The sequence below is a fragment of the Nansenia antarctica genome, assembly GCF_963989245.1.
Source record: "Nansenia antarctica genome assembly, chromosome: 4".
Taxonomy (NCBI): domain Eukaryota; kingdom Metazoa; phylum Chordata; class Actinopteri; order Argentiniformes; family Microstomatidae; genus Nansenia; species Nansenia antarctica.
Genome location: NC_137689.1, coordinates 69,291,322 through 69,312,071, shown reverse-complemented (window position 1 = coordinate 69,312,071; position 20,750 = coordinate 69,291,322). Strand labels below are relative to the sequence as shown.

The 20,750-nt window shown below is 45.3% G+C and overlaps 3 protein-coding genes across 3 annotated transcripts in view; 2 read left to right on the top strand and 1 right to left on the bottom strand.

Moving 5' to 3' along the window:
* Window positions 1–4,848: 4,848 nt before the first annotated feature.
* Window positions 4,849–9,600, bottom strand: hspa5 (heat shock protein 5). Its single transcript, XM_080530074.1, has 9 exons — window positions 9,462–9,600; window positions 8,726–8,878; window positions 8,333–8,564; window positions 8,010–8,147; window positions 7,686–7,798; window positions 6,806–7,196; window positions 6,376–6,613; window positions 6,012–6,179; window positions 4,849–5,797 (listed from the first exon to the last, which is right to left on the bottom strand). The coding sequence occupies exons 2-9, from the start codon at window positions 8,839–8,841 to the stop codon at window positions 5,226–5,228; spliced, it is 1,968 nt and encodes a 655-aa protein (XP_080386200.1). The 5' UTR covers window positions 8,842–8,878; window positions 9,462–9,600; the 3' UTR covers window positions 4,849–5,225.
* Window positions 9,601–10,682: 1,082 nt separating this feature from the next.
* haus4 (HAUS augmin-like complex, subunit 4) lies at window positions 10,683–16,712 on the top strand. The gene is made up of 9 exons (XM_080528301.1): window positions 10,683–10,907; window positions 11,188–11,327; window positions 12,004–12,135; window positions 12,672–12,812; window positions 12,944–13,040; window positions 13,403–13,548; window positions 14,506–14,636; window positions 15,003–15,071; window positions 16,064–16,712. The coding sequence occupies exons 1-9, from the start codon at window positions 10,841–10,843 to the stop codon at window positions 16,245–16,247; spliced, it is 1,107 nt and encodes a 368-aa protein (XP_080384427.1). The 5' UTR covers window positions 10,683–10,840; the 3' UTR covers window positions 16,248–16,712.
* Window positions 16,713–17,614: 902 nt separating this feature from the next.
* The window catches only part of golga2 (golgin A2), a gene marked incomplete at its 5' end in the record, with an annotated part of 25,742 nt that continues 22,606 nt past the window's right edge, over window positions 17,615–20,750 (top strand). Inside the window, one exon of the mRNA XM_080529652.1 lies at window positions 17,615–17,662. Within this exon, the coding sequence (XP_080385778.1) occupies window positions 17,615–17,662 (48 nt within the window). The remainder of the gene's footprint in view (window positions 17,663–20,750) is intronic.

Genomic DNA, 20,750 nt, shown 5'->3' with positions numbered 1-20,750 from the left:
CTTGATGTGTGGAGCTCCTACAGTGGTTACACCACACCTTGCGTCGACAGGTCCTTTTGATATGTCCCTTTTGGCCACATTTGTAGCACACAATGTCTGTTCGCTGTGCGCTCTGGCTACGTGCGCTTTGGGCGTTCTGGGCACCCCGGTCAGGCAGGGCTTGGGCTCGCATAACATTGTCCTCCGACGCCGTTACGCGCATTTTCTCCGTGTCCTCAAAACTCCTGAGCTTAGTTTTAAACACAGAAAAAGGCATGGTCTCGTCACTCTGTGTGACATGTATCGCAAAGGGTTTAAATGACTCGGGCAGTCCTTTCAATACCATAGCCACAAGTAGGCTATCACTCAAAGTCTCATCTGCATTCCTCAGTGCAGTTATTGCCCTTTCTGCACGAATGATATAGTCGGTCACTGTTTCACTGTTAGACTTTTGCAGTGTGGTTAACTCTGTATAGAGACTTATAACCCTTGGCTTCCCTGAACCCGCATAATAATTGCGCAATATCTCTAGGGCTTTCCGTCCGTCATCTGGTGCGTCTCGCATTATGAGCGACAAACTTTTGTCATCTAGAAACTGAATGAGTTCTGCGTAAATCTCTGCATTTTTCTCCTCATCTTCTCTCAACTCCTGAGCCGAAGCTGTTAAGGGAAGGTCTGTTCTGAGAGTGTCTTTCAGTTTCTGTAGCCGGAGATGGCCCATGAACTTTGTTTCCCACAGTTCGTACCTTTCCTCATCTCCGTCAAACGCTAGTCGAGACCAACGCGAACTTCTTTCCGATTGTCTCGCCATGGTAGCACTCTGGGCCCATAACCTGTTAAACGTTGGTTATTGCGTATTGGCTAAGACCATAACGATCGGACTACACACTGAACGGAGGAATCATACGCTGTCAGACAGGGTTCATGTTATCAAGGAAGCAACGTTTATTGTGGGAATGGTCACATATATAGGATCAGCTGGCTCAATCATTCATGTCACACAGCTGGTGTCAATCAACCAATTATGCCCCACTCACACTGGGATAGGGATGACTGGAGAGCACACTCATGTCAACAGTCTAGATGGCTTTGCCCCTCAAAGTCATACTCCATGTCTGCGTCATCTGTGACCCAGACTGTTGACCCGTCTGCCAGGCAAACTGTTCCAGGCTTCAGGGTGTGGTGGTCACACTGTGGCAGCTCTTCTCTCTTGGAGAACACACCACGGTCTCCATGTCTCTCAAAGATTCTCAGGTCTGTTGCACATCCAGGGTCTGTGCAGACCCAACAGACATAATCTGTAACACATAACTTTATGTGAAGATTATGTGGTAACAATATTTATTTTCTACGTTTGTTGTTTCTGCACATAAAAGAACTGAACCCCTGGGCCCAAAAGTCTGAGAAACACAGGAAATTAAGGACTTGACAGAGATTGACATAAATCGATTTGATCAATTAATTATAATTCATGGTTTAGGAATGTTTTTTTTTAAGTTTTAGATTGACTGGTGGTAGCTTGCTAAATCGACAGCAAAAGTGTGGCCCCCTCTAGCGGTTGTGTATGGTTGTGGTCCTAAACAACCGCATAGACTGCTTCTGCCAGACCTGCCGCGTCCGACCTCGATCAAACCACTGGCCGCTGTAAAGTTTGTCTAAAGTCTGTGGCAAATAAACAGCACGACTAATTTATTCCAGCATCTCAAATAGACGCAGAGTGGGAGAAGTGCGTAGCATTGCGAGTTGCACAAGACACAAACATTCGATTAAAATCGTAAACCAGGTGTGATGTGGAAAAATCTGAGATTTTCTTTTTAGGCCATATCGCCCAGCCCTAGTTTCACCTATCAATAGCAATTTGTGGATTATTTCTTATGAAAGTCATTCTGAATGAGGGAGTCACATTGCAAGCAGCAAACTATTTACATCGCCACTATTAAGCACTGTGACAGAATGCTTTTTATTGTTGTTGTTGTTGTTGTTGTTGTTACAAATCATATTTGATAGAGTGATAAACAGACTTGATTGAGACATAGGCAAATTATCTCAGGGCATTCATTCACATGACACTAAGGGAGGCCAACATAACAGGAAATCCCCCCCCCCGTTTGTTCGGTTTGGTGTTTTAGATTAGATTAGATTCAATAAAATAAGAAAGATAGTGATAGGTAACTATGCAATGTACAGTATGTGCAGAGGTAGTATTGTAAACATCAATTAGTTTAGAGGTATACAGTTATGAGCTATGAGCTGTGACGTTTCACCGGCAGCGCTTTTATTTCGCCTACCGTTCACATCTTTTTTTTGGGGAAGTTATTTTTCTGAGTGGGGCAGTCCCACTCATATTTTTTTACTTGAGAGAGAGGAGGGATGACATGCAGGATATGTCCCCGGCCGGTTACAACGTACTACGCCACCTAAGCGCCCCTACCGTTCACATTGATTGATTGATTGATTGATTGATTGAAAACTTTATTAGAATGTTTGCAGAAGTAGGTACATGAAAGTACATATTACATACAAGGTCAAACTAAAAGGATAAAAACCCAAGAAAGCCACTGGCTTATTTCAATTGGGGTCCTTGATTTTCAATTCATCGTTACATCTTAACATACTCCAAAATGTGTTAAATTATATTATATTATAATAGGTAAAAAATACGGGAGATTTACGAGAAAATATTTAAAAGGGGGCACAGCGGGAAAGAAAGGTAAAATACGGGAGAATCCCGGGAACAACGGGAACAACGGGAGGGACAGGTATGAGCGAGCGTACAAACTTTTTGCGATAATATTTCTAATGCGATATACTTAAAAATGCGAATAAACATCGTTGATGGAAACACGACTACTGTAACAATTACTCCAAGAAATACAGTAGCTACTACTGTAGATATACATATTTGTTATCAGTTATTATAAAGTGTTAGCTTTCAAGCAAATAGAAAATAAAATAACCAATGAACTTACCTGTAGAGGATCTCACCGTCACAGGGGCCATGACAACAAATGTTGTTTTTAACAAAATAATACAATGCTATTTAAAAACAGCTCAGGATCATCAGCGAATGCAGCGATGCAATGACCTGTCTCTGGTAACAGCATGCAAGTATGGAAGGGGCGGGTTGAGACACTGGTGACGCGGGAGGTTAACATGGTCAGGAAATGACTCACTTGTGCGGAGGAGTAAGAGGAGAAACACATCTGTAGTCAAGGGATACTATTTCTTTTTGAACACCACCAAAAATGTAAATGAAACAAGCCACCAGTAGTAACTACACCATTACAAAAACTAAAACTAATTCGAAACAACGTGCAGTGCATAGCTATGATTGAATGGAACGCCCTTCCAGGTCATATCTAAAACACCCAGAATTAAAATCAGTTTAAAACAAGTGAAGCAACACATCATACACATTAGAGATCCTTACTGAGTATTTTAATTCTATTTCTGTTATTTGTTGTTATCTTGATGTTTTTGAATTCTGCTGATGTGAACTCTTCTACAGAAAGGCTACATTTAGTTTTGTATAGACTATACATCTTTATAGCCCATATACAGTATATACAACTAATGTTGTGGTAGAACTTTTATTTCATAGTTATGTGACCCAATATTGTCCAATCAAAATGTCTACTAAAATGTATATATAAAAATAGGCAAAATATGTACCTAAATAACTATCTAAGTGACTTAAATTACAAACAAGGTAAACGGCAAACTGGAGTGTGTCTTCAGAGAAAGAGTGCTTTAGAACAATGTGTTCCAAATCTAGCTAATAATATTGTGTATTGTAGGAGCCACCTACCAGGTAGGAGCCTGCCTACCGGAGGGAGGTCGGCCGCCTGGTGTCCTCGTCTGCAGCCAATAACCTGGAACTCAACAACACCAAGACAGTGGAGGTGATTATAGACTTCCGGAAAAAGGCCCCAACTCACTCTCCACTGGTCATCAATAACTCCCCTGTCACAATAATGGATGAATTCAAGTTTCTGGGCACTACCATCTCCAACAAACTAAAATGGGATAACATCACCCATTTAGTTAAAAAAGGCCAGCAGCGCTTGTTCTTCCTCCGTCAGCTGAAGAGACTCCATACCAGTAGTCACATCCTGGTCCAGTTCGACAGGGCCGTCATAGAAAGCATCCTAACATCTTCCATCACTGTCTGGTACGACTCTGCGTCTGCGCGATCCAAGGCCAAGCTACAAAGAGTCGTACGGACAGCTGAGCGGATCATCGGGTGCCCCCTGCCTCCCATCACTGACCTCCATAGTTCCAGATCACTGAAGAGAGCACGCAAGATTGTGGCTGACCCCTCACATCCAGCTCACAGCTTGCTTGAATTACTCCCTTCTGGACAGCGGTACAGAGCCACCAGGTCAAAAACATCATGCCACTTGAACAGTTTCTTCCCCAAAGCCACAGCCCTCCTCAATAACTCCTGATCATTGCACCTGGCACTTTACATGTTCTTGCACTAAGTTGTACAGTATATTTATTCACTCATATTTGTATATTTTGTCTTGAGTATTGTATTGTCGTCTTGCTGTTGTATGTACTGTAGCTTGTACAGCATGGTAGAATACCAAGTCATGTTCCTAGTGCACTGCACATGGCGAATAAAGTTGAATTGAGGATTATGAATGTGAGAATTGTGTTAAGTGAACGCAGACAGAAAGCACAACACAATAACACAAATAAATCACCATTTGTATCAAACATTTATTTCAATGTCTTTACAGTAGAAAGGCTTTTTCTACAAACAACCAGATTCAATAAATAACTTGTTAACATTGCTTGGTGAACATGTCAGAGTTACCCTTGTACCCAGAATCACCCCTCCGGTATAGTCCCCAACCCCCACCCCCCTCCCACAGAACCCCCTTTTTCTGCCTGAGAACAGCAGCAGCAGCCCTTTACCCAGGCTGACCTCTAAACCTCCGCCTCACAGCGAAGACAACATCCCTCCATCACACACTCACAAAACACTTCTAAACAATATTTCAGAAGTCTTTCCAGAAGATTCGTCATGGTTTGGGGTTCACCCCGCCCCCCCCCCACATCTTCTCCTCCTCTCACACCATGTAAGTCCAATGTGTCCAATATGTACATCTCTGCCTCTACCAGAGGGGCAAGGCAGGGGCAGTTTGAAGGAACAGGAAATAAAGAGTTGCTTGTCGTGTGAAAGGGTCAAGGGTCATGGATGAGACCACCCCCCCTCCCCCCCACCCACCTAGAACACCTTACAATTCATCCTTGTCTTCCTGTCCCGCCTCCTCCTCTCCCTCAGGTGGGGGTCCGCCTGCGCTGCCGTACAGCTTGCTAACGATTGGCTGCACAATCTCCTCCAGCTCCTTCTTCTTAGCCTGGAAGTCCTCGATCTCTGCGTCCTGGTGAGACTCCATCCACTCGATCTTCTCCTCCACGGCCTTCTCGATGGTCTCCTTGTCCTCTGCCGACAACTTGCCACCGAGCTTCTCCTTGTCGCCGATCTGGTTCTTGAGCGAGTAGGCGTAGCTCTCCAGCTCGTTGCGGGAGTCGATGCGCTCCTTCAGCTTCTTGTCCTCGTCGGCGAAGCGCTCGGCGTCGTTGACCATGCGCTCGATGTCCTCGGGGGTCAGGCGGTTCTGGTCGTTGGTGATGGTGATCTTGTTCTTGTTGCCCGTGCCCTTGTCTTCGGCTGTGACGCGCAGGATGCCGTTGACGTCGATCTCGAAGGTGACCTCGATCTGGGGGACGCCGCGGGGTGCGGGGGGGATGCCGGTCAGGTCAAAGGTTCCCAGCAGGTGGTTGTCTTTGGTCAGGGGACGCTCGCCTGGAGAAGGAAGAAGAGGGGAAATTAGAAACCGAAAGTTGTACACCCACATTGATTTAAAGCCTTAAAGTCTTATGAGCAATAATGGGCATGGATAAAGATTAAATTGCGACCCAATTTCAACAGCAATTACGACTATAAACTAAACTGTGATAAGAGAAAGATGTGTGGGTGCGTGTGTGCGTGTGTGCAGCAGTGATGGATAAAGGCTTACCCTCATAGACTTTGATGGTGACGGTGGGCTGGTTGTCGGAGGCGGTGGAGAAGATCTGGGACTTCTTGGTGGGAACCACTGTGTTCCTGGGGATCAGCTTGGTCATGACCCCTCCCACAGTCTCAATACCCAGGGTCAGAGGGCACACATCCAGAAGAACCAGGTCACCTGACCGAGAGGACCAATCAAATCAACCATTAGTTTCAGACACACACACACGTTCTCGCAAACACTTGGATGTGATGGATCAGTATGTACTACAGCACATGACCACAAGGCCAGAGTGAATTCCCCACCAGCTTCGTGTTAGAGAGTGGCTAGATTTATCGTATTGGTCTGAGCATGTCGGCTGTGTGTGACTGACCTGTGTCCTCCTCTCCAGAGAGCACTCCGGCCTGGACAGCGGCTCCGTAGGCCACGGCCTCGTCAGGGTTGATGCCCCTGGAGGGCTCCTTGCCGTTGAAGAACTCCTTCACCAGCTGCTGGATCTTGGGGATACGGGTGGAGCCTCCGACCAGGACGATCTCGTCAATGTCGGGCTTCTTCAGGTCGGAGTCCTCTAGAACCTTCTGGACAGGCTTCATGGTGGACCGGAACAGGTCCTGGAAGGGCGAGAAAACGGAGAGAGACATTAATGAGACGCGTCTTTGAAAATATTTGACTGGGTTTAAAGAATAATAAAGTGATGTGGGGAACACATGAGGGTATTGTTGATTCAAGGTCATTGGGTCAGACGTGGGATAAGATTACGGTGTAGCATGTGATTGTCAATGTACAGAACCCCCATAACGTACCATGTTGAGCTCCTCAAACTTGGCGCGGGTCAGGGTCTCAGAGAAGTCCTCGCCCTCGAAGAAGGACTCGATCTCGATGCGGGCCTGGTGCTGGGCGGACAGGCCCCTCTTGGCCTTCTCCACCTCACGGCGCAGTTTCTGCACGGCGCGGTTGTCCTTGCGCACGTCCTTGCCCGTCTTCTTCTTGTACAGCTTGATGAAGTGCTCCATGACCCGCTGGTCGAAGTCCTCGCCTCCCAGGTGGGTGTCTCCGTTGGTGGCCACCACCTCGAACACGCCGTTGTCGATGGTCAAGAGGGACACGTCGAAGGTGCCGCCGCCCAGGTCGAACACCAGGATGTTCTTCTCTCCGTCCTTCTTGTCCAGGCCGTAGGCGATGGCGGCAGCAGTACTGGAGGGCAGAGGGAGGGAGGGAGGGAGGGAGAGAGAGAGAGGATGTTAAACACCATCCTGGAAAATGTCGAGTCAAAACCCATGCGCAGATATAACACAAGGGGCCGGTTTCACAGACAAGGCGCAAGCCTAATCCTAGACTAAAAAGCATCTTTTAGATTTTACATTGCACTGTTTAATGAGTGGCTGAATAGGCATCAGTCTTGGATTGATGGTAGGATCAATTTACTGTGATTGATAAAGTTCTGCTTACTGGACTATAGTTTGAGAGGTTCACTGAAATATTTCACTTCATGTGTAATGAATCTAGAATATATAAAAGTTTCACTTTTGGAATGAAAATTATGGAAAATAATGAACTTTTCCACAATATTGTTTTTTTGTTGAGAACTGTATATGTGTTGACCATGTTAGTTAACAGTTTAAAGTTCACCAAGAAGCTTTGTTTCCTGTACTGGATGACCTGTATTTCCTATAGGACACTTACGGCTCATTGATGATCCTCATCACATTCAGCCCAGCGATGACTCCAGCATCTTTGGTGGCCTGGCGCTGGGCGTCGTTGAAGTAGGCGGGGACGGTGACCACAGCATGAGTGACCTGAGGGAGGACATAAAAGAGACGAGTTGAAGTGTGCTAGGGGGGGGATTAAATGTAATTTGGACCAAAGTGGTAGCCTTCATTCTCATCCAAGTACATCACCTCTGCTTATAGTGCATCCTTTCTGAATCTAAACCATTAAAATGATATTGAAAAAAAAAGCCTAGATACACATACTGATATATTATTATTATTATTATTGTGTCCTCACCTTCTTTCCCAGGTAAGCCTCAGCAGTCTCCTTCATCTTGGTCAGCACCATGGCAGAGATCTCTTCTGGAGCAAAGGTCTTCATCACGCCACCACCAATGTCCACCTGGATGTGAGGCTTGGTCTTCTTCTCAAGAACCTGGAGGGCAGCAATACAACAAATGTTAAGAACGTAATTTTAAGACTCAGGATCAGACTTTGGGTAACTTTTACACTACTTTTCTTAAAGCTGTCAGAAGTGTGTGTGTGTGTGTGTGTGTGTGTGTGTGTGTGTGTGTGTGTGTGTGTGTGTGTGTGTGTGTGTGTGTTGGGCAGAAAGCTCACCTTGAAGGGGAAATACTTGATGTCGGACTGCACAGCGGAGTCACCCCAGCTGCGTCCGATCAGCCTCTTAGCGTCAAAGACGGTGTTCTCTGGGTTCTGGGTCAGCTGGTTCTTAGCGGCATCACCAATCAGGCGCTCCCCCTCGGTGGTGAAGGCCACATAGGAAGGAGTGATGCGGTTTCCCTGGTCGTTGGCGATGATCTCAACACGGCCATTCTTGAACACTCCGACGCTGAAAGATGAGAAATGACAAATTAATGAATGAGTCAATCAATCAATCGGTGTCAATGCATCTGAATGAATGGACAGGCCTGAAGATTGAATCGGGCCTGCAGGTACCAATAACTGTACTCTTGCTAAGTTGTGACAATGAAATCTGTCACCACTGCTTACCAGGAGTAGGTCGTCCCCAGGTCGATTCCAACCACGGTCCCCACGCTTTCCCTCTTGTCGTCGTCATCGGCAAACACGGTGCCGGCGACCAGAAGAACCACGCACAGTAGCCTCATCTCGGTGTCTGTCCACTCAACTATCAATTGATTAGAGCTGTTGATGCGAGAAAAAAAACACAAGACATCATCAATTTGAAATGGCAAAAAATGGTCAGTGAATGCGCAGTGTTAGGCCTGTGTCGTCGTTGCGTGTCTGTCTGTCTGGGCGACTGCCACGACTTGGTGGGGTCGCCAGTGTGCAGCATCGCTACTGTAGGGATATAGTGGGGGAAACTCCCATATCGTGAGGCTTTGGATGCTAACAAACGATTCAATGTGAATAGGGTGGAGTCCATCAATCGAAATACCTACTCAAATAAATGAGAACAGGTTTTTCCTTGTCACCGGTACTAGCGTGCAGAGCTTAGGGGCTAGCTTACCTTTCAATACTATACTTGATGGCATGCTAACAGTAACTGTTACAGCTAAGTAAGCGTTAATTGCTTTTTAAATAAATTAATTGCTATCATTCATTAAAAATCCCCATTGTATACCACTAGGCCTCTTTTTCCCATCTTTTGGACAAGCTAACTTTTGCCAGCTAGCTTAGCTAGCAATAAAGACAGCTGGCTTTCTGACATTTTTATAATAATCATAATCATAAATCCAAGCAAAAAACCCCATTATGTACCACCTACCTTATCAATCGACACTGATTCGGGTCTTCTTCTTTTAAGGTTTTATCTCAATCGAAGTTATTCGCTTCACAGGTTCGTGTTCCTCAGTGTAACGTCTACCGTTATGATTTAAACTGTGTGAAATGATGTTGGATAGAACAGTGATCTCCGTATATAAGCCGTCATCTCTTCCCCATCGTGGAGGCTGCCCATTGGTCCGGTGGCTGTTCGTTGGAAGGCGTCCATTGGCTGCTCCGGGCACGCTGGCCGCCGCTGATTTGCACACGTTTGGTCACGTCAACGTCATGAGTCGTGCCTTCACTGCTCGGCGCCGATAGGCCAGCTGTCAATATATCAAGCTCCAATTATGTGAATGCCGGTGTCCTAAAACGTAATGTAGTTGGTGCATTTAAATCTCTATCTTATGGGGGACATATTACATTTGAGACACTGACTGTGCAACACGGTAGGCCTTAAACAGTAAATATGTGGCTAGAATACAGATTTAAAACTGAAACTACACGAACAATCGATGTTAAAGCATTATAATCATCATATCATATACATTGTCATCTATGAGGGATGACTCACCATACGAGCAAGAGCCACGTGTGCTGTGTGTAATACGGCAGTAAGACATTGCAAGTGAGCAAGCCGAAGGAAAGGACATGAAAATTACATCAGCTAATTGTACATTAGTTACATCAGCTTAGGTGTAGTGTGTGGATATGGATGACTATCACATCAAGGTTTTAGTGTCCCCTCCACCATTCTATGGCCACCGACCTCTATACTGTATGTTGCAAGGCTGTACAATTGACAAATAGGTGCAGTGTATTGTATTCTACCAACCAGTGTACTATCAACAACCTTTACATATACATATACACACAGTCTATCTATACTGAAGATTATTACAAATGTTGATGGATATCAGTGGTAGATAATGATAAAGCGTGGCATTGTAAAATGATCATTGATGATAAAACACTGGCCAAAATGTCCAAAATGCAACATACTGAAAAAGCAGATACATGATCGTGAGAAGAGACTATATCCGTTAGTGAAAATAGAGACCTTTGATGCAAATATAACCTAGACAGTTTTTATGTAACCACTAAGGTTCGCTGTGATCTCTTATTGGCTTAGCAGTAGGCTAGTAGTAGCCAATGAGGTGGCTGCGTCTGCAGAGGCGCGAGATGAACAGGGAAGTAGGAGAGCAGATGCCGCGTTTGTTTTGAAGTTGCGTACGTAAAAAATAATAATAACAGCGACACTGTCTTGACAATCCGCTGGTGTCCTGTGCAATTGAAACCTTCGTTTTTGTATGTATGATATGATCGCTTGTATGTCAATCAAAGACGGTCTCTTTCATCTGTCTTTACCGTGGTAAAGTGACGATGTCCGCGGGTGCTGAGGCTGTGAGTGTCCCGTCACTGAGCGAGGGAGACAACTTCCATCAACAAGGTAGTTTTTCCATTTTTCATATTTTTCCAATAAAAAACATTGTCAACAATAACCCTAGTACGTCACCTGTACTGCTGTATCACGTTTGTCAGTTGTCCATTTAATGAAAAATCTCACTGCTTCCAATCGGTGGGTATTTTAATTTGTGTTATGATTTAGAAAAGTACGACCAGATTAATCATGTGAAGGTCTGGAAGTATGATTTAATGTTAGTTGGTTTGTTTTCGTCTGTGACTCCCACTAACCCGAACAACTTTTTCTGTTTCTGTCATGTCCACAGTCTTGGCCTCATTCCCACTGTGCCAGCTGACCAAAGAGGACCTGACTCAGAACCCTCTGTTCTGCAAGCTCCTGGTCGCTCTGTCACATCATGTGGACCGCACGGGCCTCCCAATCACACTGAAGAGAGAGCTGGAGGAGGTAACACACACAGACAAACTGTGTACATACATACACACACGCGACAAGCATACGCAAAGACAAGCCAAGACCTCTTCATCCCCACTACCTCGCTGTACAGTTTCTCTACTGTTAATAAATGAATAATAAAAAAGGAATCCTTCCTTCTTCTACCATTGTGACTGCCAATGGCCATTTTATGATGACTGATGAATAGATTCACTTACATAGACAAATGTATTTATTGTAAGTCGCTTTGGATAAAGGTGCCTGCTAAATGCCAAAAATGGAAATGTAAGCATACATAAATAGTATACACACACACACACACACACACACACTCTTCAAGGGCCCGTGCAGGCATGCTTGCTATAGTAGGTCTTGTGCTGCTCTTAACCACATCATGCCTGATTGTTAAAGATAGCCAATTACTGTTTCATGTTAAGTGCTTGACCACCCTAAAGTTGTCGCTGGCTAAACCATACAGGTTGTTGTTGTTGTTGTTTCTGTTTCTGGCTACACTGGAGTTGTTGTTGCTATTTTCTCACTGTCACAGAGCTGTGTGCGCTATACATATAAGTATAAACCCATGGCATTTGGATTTGAGATTACGTGTGTGTATCTGTGTGTGTGTTTGTGTGCGTGCCTGTAAGTGGCTTTAAATTAAGTGGCTGAGCTGCTGCTGTTTGTGATCCAGGCTGAGAGGGAGCTGCAGAGCCAGAGGCTGGGCTGGCTGCGGTCAGAGAGCCTCCTCAGGCTGCTGCAGGAGCTGATCCAGGAGCACGCTGTTAGGAAGCACCACGCCACCCCCCCCCCAGAGGACGACAGGGTACAGCACAACACACACACACACACACACACACACACACACACACACACACACACAACACATGCCACCCCCCCCCCAGAGGACAACAGGGTTCAGCACAACACACACACACAACGCCACGCCCCCCCCCAGAGGACGACAGGGTACGGTACAGCACACACACACACACACACACACAGATGAAGCAACACACGCCCCCCCAGAGGACGACAGGGTAGAGCACAGCACACACACACACAACACATGCCCCCCCCCCTCCGGAGGACAACAGGGTACAGCACAGCACGCACACATACACACAACACACGCCACCCCCCCCCCTCCCCAGAGACCGACAGGGTACAGCACAACACACGCACACACAAAACAAAAACCGAAACAAAACAAAAATAAAAGTGACCTCTCCCTCCAGGCCATCCGCTCCATCAGGTGGTTATTCTAAGAGGCTTTTGGGGTTTACTGAAATTGAGTTCCACATCACCAATATTGACTCTTTCGCCCCATGCATCCGGGTTCTTCTGATCTGGTCCGAGCAGTTCTTTGCCACGGTGGAGCAGTGTTTGGTGGTAGCTCAGTGTGTCAGGCTGTTGGACCCCAGTGGAACGACCAACCAGGAACAACCCACAGTCCTGGGACTGGATGCCCAGCAGGTGTTGGAACTAATGCCACAAGAACAGGTAGGTTTATATACCACACACACACACACACAAACACACACACACACACACACACACACACACTTTTCTAACACAATATTGTCAGACTTTCAATGGATGTATTTCTAATGTATGTTTATCTCTGTACCCAGGATGTACGAGAGATGAAACAAAGACTGCCTAGAGAATTGGAGGAGCATCTGAAGAGGAAGTGTTTCAGCCTCCTGTCCTACTACGAGCCAGATTGGGGTAAGAGCAGTGGAGGCTGGTGGGGGTGGAAATCAGAGCGCTGGATTATTGTATAACGAAGAAGCCTTAACCACCTCACTCAGAACAGTTGGTGCAAAACAGATATTCTTGGAATGTATGACAAAAGCAACAAAATAAATCATGCAGTATATACATTTATTTTCAAGATGTAATCATTCAGAAAGAGCAAAGAAAATTACAATGCAGACCTGCATAAACAAGAATAAAGAAAAAAACGTAATTCTTCCTTCTTCTAGCATTATGACCGGCGATGGCCCCTGGCCCGAGTAGAGATGCCTCTTCTTGCGATGACTGTAATCATGTAAATGTAAAACACAGTCTGTTCTTCGTTCTTGGCACAGAGAATGAGAGCGAGGGTATGAAGAACATTAAGCTGTCTCACCTGTCTGCGCTGCTGGAGGGAGAGAGGAAGAGAGCAGAGAGTCTGAAGGAGAAGAACCCAGAGAGCGCCGCCCTGCTGCAGAGGCAGACTCACTGCTACCTCTCTGTGAGTAGTGCTTTTCTCCCTGTGGTTTGATTTTGTGTGCTGCATCCCATTTCTCCACCTTTTTTTTAAGTATGCACTTGAAGTATCCACTTGAAGTATGCACTACCACACTCAGATTTGAGTGGGACGGGACTGACATAAGAACCCGTGACTAGGCTAACCCTATGCTGTTAAATCCATGTGGTGGAAAGGCACAAGTGCATACTCGGAGGAGGAGGGTGGAGAAATAAGACGCCGTATGCGAACAGTTGAGTTTACAGTCATTATAGTCCAGTGGAGGTAGAAATTGGAGGACAGGCTCATTGTAATGCATGGAACGGAATGAGGAATGGTATCAAACATGTGGGGCTCACTGCAATAGATGGAACGGAATGAGGTTGTTCCAGCCGAGGGATAGTTCACTTTTTTCCTTACCCTAGTTCTTGGGCCTGGAGAAACAGTAATCCATGAGTTGGTTAAGTAGCTACTACTAACTTCAGCTAACTTTAGCCATCGCTAACAAAAAACAAAACAATGGGAGTGATGGGGTGAACTACTAGGGGGGGTAGTGGTGGTCTAGTGGATAGTGAGTTGGACTTGGGATCGGAAGGTTGTGAGTTCAAATCCCGCCTGAAGCCACACCACTACTAGTGTGCCCTTGGGTAAGGCACTTAGCCCTCAGTTACTCCAGGGGGAATGTCCCTGTAATTCGTAATTGTAAGTCGCTTTGGATAAAAGCGTCTGCTAAATGGCAAAATTATAATTATAAATTATAACTTCCAACCAGCTGAAGTTAGTTGTGGCTATTTAAACACATCTGAACCGTGGATCACAGTTTCCCCTGGCCCATAGGCTACGTTCAGGGTAAGGAACCATCTCACTATAAGGTGTAAAGTAGCAAATGCATCTCCCTAGGTATGTTCTCACTCTTACGATCGCAACCTTCTCATCGCCCTGTGTTGTGTTCCCTGTGCTCAGGAGCTGTTCACCTGCATCCAGATTCTACAGTCTCTCATTGTGGACCACCGGCTCCGAGCCCAGAAAGACCTGGACCAGAAGAAGATTGAATACTTTGAGGCCAAATGTGAGATCGTTATGCAGAAGATCAGGTGGGAGATGTTGTTCTAGTTCTCTTCTGCTGTAGTTCTCTGACCCGTTCACTAGTGTTGGTGAGTTCCCGATCCACACTAGAACGCTAATAAGAATGAAGCAATGTATTGGCCAAGCATTCTGTGTGGTATGCTAGTATGGCTATATTAAAGCAGAGGGTCAGTTTGCACCCGCACTAGGCTCCTGCAAGATCAATTCACTAACAAAGGGTGTTAGGAGTATCGGTTTCATGCATTGAAATGCAAGTTGCACTGGCCCATAACTGCAAATTCTCTTGGGAGTTTTGGGAATGTTTTTGTTGTATTTTCTTACCAGAATAATTAAGATTAATTTCCTGACTTTTTCAACCTCACTCTTCCCAACAGAACAGAGATGTTGGAGATTCAGCTGGAGACCTACACAGCAGACACAATATCTGCCCACAGAAAAATAAGGTGAGGGGGAAAAAATGACTTCAACTGCTCTCGTCAAATCATATAGAAATTATTTGACTAAACTTCCTTTTTGACTCATTGTTGTGTTGCTCATGGCGTATTGCAAACGACAGCATGGTAGATGCTGAGTGGGATCCTTTCCCTAAAACAGTGGCTGTTATTGTTTTGAATCCCAGATTGGTCTTATCTAAACCATTAGCTATATATCTCAACCTCAATTGAGATTTACCATAATATTCTCACCATTACAGCAATCATGCCATTATGAATGAATGAATGAATGAATGGACTTTATTGTCATTGCTACAGTACAGGTACCAAACAACGAAATTTAGGAGGGGTGGCTCCCCTGGTGTTAGGAAAGGGAAAAAAAACACTTTTAGAAAAAGAATAAAATCACAAGAAGGTAAGGAGCTGGTTTACATAAATAAAGGCTATGTACACAATCCACTGTACTATACTGCACAGATAGTCAACTAGGGTTGTCATATTGCACAAAAGTATTTTTTCACGTTATTTAAAGTGTCACAGTTTGCAGGCTTGAAATGTACATGTTTGTGCCTCAGCACTAGCTGCCATACAATCCGTCCAGACTGTCCTGGGCCCAGAACTTAGGCCTTTGCTGTGTTCAGGGCCTTATTATATCCTTTAATATATTTAGTCCTTGTAATTCTGTCTTTTTTTGTTGTTGTAATCAATTATTTATTACAAAACAGTACACATGAAAAACTCACAATTATAACACCAAACAAAATAAGTGTCTGTCCTGATTCCCCCCCCCCTTATCTTACCCCCCCCCCTCACTATAAACACACGAGTAACCCCCCCCCCCCCCCCCCCCCCCATGGCGATAACATCCCTTCCTCCCCCCCATAGTTCTTCATTACACTATATTTGGTATATCATAAAATCATAATAGTACAACAATTACAGGTTACATACAACACAGTCACTCCATCAACTCTTTTTGTAATTCTGTGTCTTGATTTCAGGGAGAAGCTTGAGTCAGAGCTGAAGTCCTCCCAGTTGGAGAAGCACTCCATAGAGTCCAAGCTGGCCTCATTTGAGATCTTTGGCAAGGAGTTTGAGGCTCTGACAGAAGAGTACTCCAGACTGCGGCAGGAGATTGACACCAAGAGTTGGGTTCTGAAGGAGTTCTCTCAACACACTGGCTAGGAAAGCCTGCATGTGATATCAGACAATTCTGCCTCAGATCTGGACCAAAGACGTATTTGGAACGGTTTGAAATAATTGTAAACTTGTAAGGTGTGTTTACTTTAGCTTGCCTTGTATGCAGCTTTTGTACTTGTGAGACCACTCCAGTGCTTCCATTGTGACAAGGAAATGAAGTACACCTCAAATGTTTTTCAATTATTATTCAAATATGTATTTTGCCCACATCTGCTTCAGAAACACCCACTCACAGAGTCTTGCCCTGATGTTTTCAAGGGTCTCTCTTGACACCTTCAGTGACAAGCAATCTTAAGTCACCTTTGTAAATAGTGACTATTGTTTTCTAATATTTTCCATAAATGCATTGCAAGAGTTACTGAACTAAATAAAACAAATAAAACTAGTTATGAAATTCCCCATGATAAGATAAATCTGTGTGCCCTCTGATAGCTAGTCAACCTTTTAAAAGGCCTCATGTTGTTGAGTACATTCAATAGCACATGTATGTGTTGCTTATGTAAAGTGTTTGTTGAAGTTGTTTGTTTTGTTTGAAAGATTAAATAAAATATATGATGAGTCTCAAACAGTGTTGTGTTAACTGTTGGGGGGGGGGGGGTGCAGAAAATACCACATTCTCAGTTGATTGGCAAGTGTACGCCATCATTGTACATTTATGTACATATACATATAGGTTTCTAATACTACCTCTGGCTGTAATGCTGCAGTTTATTCTCCATGTGTGCTGTGCTCACCTGAACCTCCCCACTAGAGTGTGCTGTGTTCACCAGGAAATATTTAACTGTCACTGTGAACGTGTGTGTGCTGTGCCTCTTGCTTTATAGTACGAGGACCACTACCTCTGAGAAAACAGAGAGTTGGCTTAGCTCCTGCTAACCCTTGGTCTGAGGACACTCTAACCCTAACCCCGTGTTTCCTGTGAACCAAATAAATATTGTCAACCTTTGTACTGACATCTGTCTCTGGGTCTTTGTGTGCTCACACTGAACACTGAAGTGTTCGCCCCAAGTGTATATTCAACCTGTGTATTGAGGCCAATGACTAATCACTAATGGGACTGAAAGTGGTGTTGTGGCCCCAATTCTCACCACTACTCAGCAATCCTTCCCTGTTCCACTCGTCTACTTCAGATATTTCCGGGATAGGAGAAGTGAAAAGTTTTAGGACATGACTGGTGGTGTAGTCACACAGCCCCTAGGTAGAGTTCACCTTTTTATTTTCTTTCTTGCACCTGAGTCCTGACACGCGTCATCATTAGGGAGCTTTAGCGCCGCCTAGCGGGCAGCAACATTATTTTCCAATGATCCCAAATTGATGACGTGGTGCGGTGGTTCGCCTACCGTTGGAGAAGGATGGCCGACCAGAGCAGGCAAATCAAACTCGCCGCAGCCAAGAAAAAGGTAAAAAATAAAATAAAATACGGACTTATCAACAACATAGAGATCATAAAGACGTTCATGACTTGTATCGCTGTATTTTGGGTCCCCGAGTCGTCAGTGTTTTAAGTGATTTCGAGAAAGGGTTGATGATGTTGACATTTCCACGTCCTCCGAGCTGTCAGCAGTCGCCCATCCCGTGTTCGCAGTCTCCCCCCGGGGCTGTCAGTGTGCAGGATACACCGGGGATCCGCTTTGGGCCTCTAATAGCATCATTAACCTAACACTATTATGATGTGGGGCTATTCATGTAACGGGCAGGGGGGGGGGCCTGTAAGAAAGTTAGCTGGTGTTAACTGCTAATAGTCCTATTAGATAAGCTAAAACCCCTCAGTGTGGTTTCATCAACTTAGCTTAGCTTAGCTTAGCTTAGCCAGCCAACTATGTGATGTGATGTTAGCCAGATAACGTAGCTAAGCTATTAGCTGGGCTTGCTAACGTTGATGGCTATGAAGGAATGGTCAGAGAGAGGACAGACAGGTCTAACTGATTAGCTTAGATCATCATAATTAGTCAGGGTTTCTTGCTAATAAGCTGGTGTCAGTGTCACAGGATGTTTTAGCTATTCAGCTGAACTGCAATGATGTTGTTGTTTGGGAGGTTTGATATACTGACACGTTTGGTTCTGTCTGCTGGTTGAGTGACCTGGGCATCAAGATGTCATTTGCATTGGATAGCAGCAGCGAGCCTGCGAGGTGTCACTGGGACTGGGTAGTGAGTCAAATGGCCTGTTTGACTAGTTAGTGATGTCAAAGTCAATAGAAAAGTCATTTGAAGTCGCCTCTATTTCTTCCACAATGAATGTGTCCGATCAAAATGACTGGGGGGCTGTTTTGACAGTTAGACGCCCCCCCCCCCCCCCCACCACCACCCCCCTGTCCTCTCCCTAGGGGGGCCACTCATCAAACGTCAGCTACATAGATCTGTCAGAATCTGTCACTACATAGATCTGTCAGAATCTGTCACTACATAGATCTGTCAGAATCTGTCACTACGTTTTTTTGCTCAAATCAGCATTTGCGTCGCCCACTAACTATCTGTGTTGTGAGGACGTTGTGATGTGGTCGTGGTGATCAACCCACGTAGCTAGTTGCGATTGAGGGTCCCGGAATGCGAGATATGGCATTCCTACTATCTGTTTGGGAGGAGGAGGAGGTCCCCCTCCTATCCGTCCCGTGACAGCTGTCACAGCACACACACTCACTGGGTCGTTGACAACATCCCCTCCTTCCCACCGTAACGCTCCGAACACTGTCCGTTTGCATGAATGAAATAGCCCTGCTATTCTTAGTTTCCATAAGGCTTTGGTTATTCCATAAGGCTTGGTTGGACTGTGAGGAGTTCTTTCTAGCAGTGGCAGTCATCCCATTGTCACCCACACCAGTGATCCCAGCAGGGAGAAATTCACTGGTCATTGCAGAATAGGGGGAAGATGTAAACCTGGCAAACCGATGTTGGCTTTCCAAATTGGTTAACATTTTGGCTAGGGTTGAAGGTTTGGGTTAACGTTTCGGTTGGGTGAACGGGATACAAATGTACTAGCATTTCCCCTTAGTCCCTCCTGTCATTGCGTCAGATCCTGTATACTTTATTTCTGTAACCCCTGTATTTCTCCAGGTTGATCTCATTGAGATAAACAATTACATTTTTTTCAAGAGATCTTTTTTGAGAGATCTGATACAGTCGGAATGTTATCGGGTCTCTCCCTGAATAGTCCCTCCAGCGTCAGTCGCCCGCGTGTACCAACCCTCCCGCCTGTGTCTGTCTCAGAGAGGGAACTAATGCCTGCTGATGTGGTTAGCCTAACAAGGGTATGAATTTCATTTCCTGAGAGAACTCATTGTCTCTCTCCTTCTCTGCCTCTCTCCTGGGCTGAGCAGCTGAAGGAGTTTCAGCAGAAGAGCTCTCCTGTCAGCGGAGGAGGAGGAGGAGGTGGGGAAAGAGGAGGAGGAGGAGGGGCCAAGAAGAAGAGGAAGGTGAAGGGAGGGAGCCAACCTGACACGGTCTCGGTAGACAGATACTCTCCCGACAACGTGAGTCACTGTCTGTCTTTCTGTCTGTCTGTCTGTCTGTCTCTATGTGTCTGTCTGTGTGTGTGTGTGTCTGTCTGTCTGTCTGTCTGTCTGTCTCTATGTGTCTGTGTGTGTGTGTGTGTGTCTGTCTGTCTGTGTGTGTCTGTCTGTCTGTCTGTCTGTCTGTCTCTATGTGTCTGTCTGTGTGTCTCTCAGACAGAGATAGACAGACAGAGACAGACAGAGACAGACAGACACACAGACAGACACACACAGTGTGTCTGTCTGTCTGTCTCTGTCTGTGTATCTCTGTCTGTCTGTCTGTGTGTGTGTGTGTGTGTGTGTGTGTGTGTGTCTGTCTCTGTCTGTCTGTCTGTCTGTCTGTGTCTGTGTCTGTGTCTGTCTGTCTATCTCTGTCTGTCTGTCTGTGTGTCTGTCTGTGTCTGTTTGTCTCTCTCTTTCTGTGTCTGTCTGTCTGTCTCTCTGTCTGTTTGTCTGCCTGTCTGTCTTTCTGTCTCTCTGTCTCTCTCTTTGTCTGTCTGTCTGTCTGTCTGTCTGTCTGTCTGTCTGTCTCTGTACATTACCACAGAGGACTGCTTCTGCACACTGTTAAAAACTTTACATTTTGGATTCCAGTTGTCCAAGCTGTGCAAATGAGCTTTGTGCAGGAGCGGTCGGTGTTTCCCACAGGGTTTTGTGAGACTGTGGTGGGTGGACCTGAAGGGGATCATAATGTGTCACGTTCTAATGCTTTGGTCCGCATATCGGGATCTGATGTAATTATCAGACTTTTCTTTCCCAAAAATGTGAATACATTTCTGTGTTGTTGAAAGTCAATCACATCGCTAGTCAACTAACACAGCTTGTTTTGTGAGCCTGCTAACAATGTAATGTAGTGTTATAGTTAACTAGGTAGCAGTGGGGATTACTCACCGAATCCATTGCATTGCAGTATTTTGGCTTGACTAGCGAGTTTGTGTTGTGATTCTCAACAACGTTGAAACGTAGTTCGGTGTTTCAAAAGAAAAGTCTGAACATTT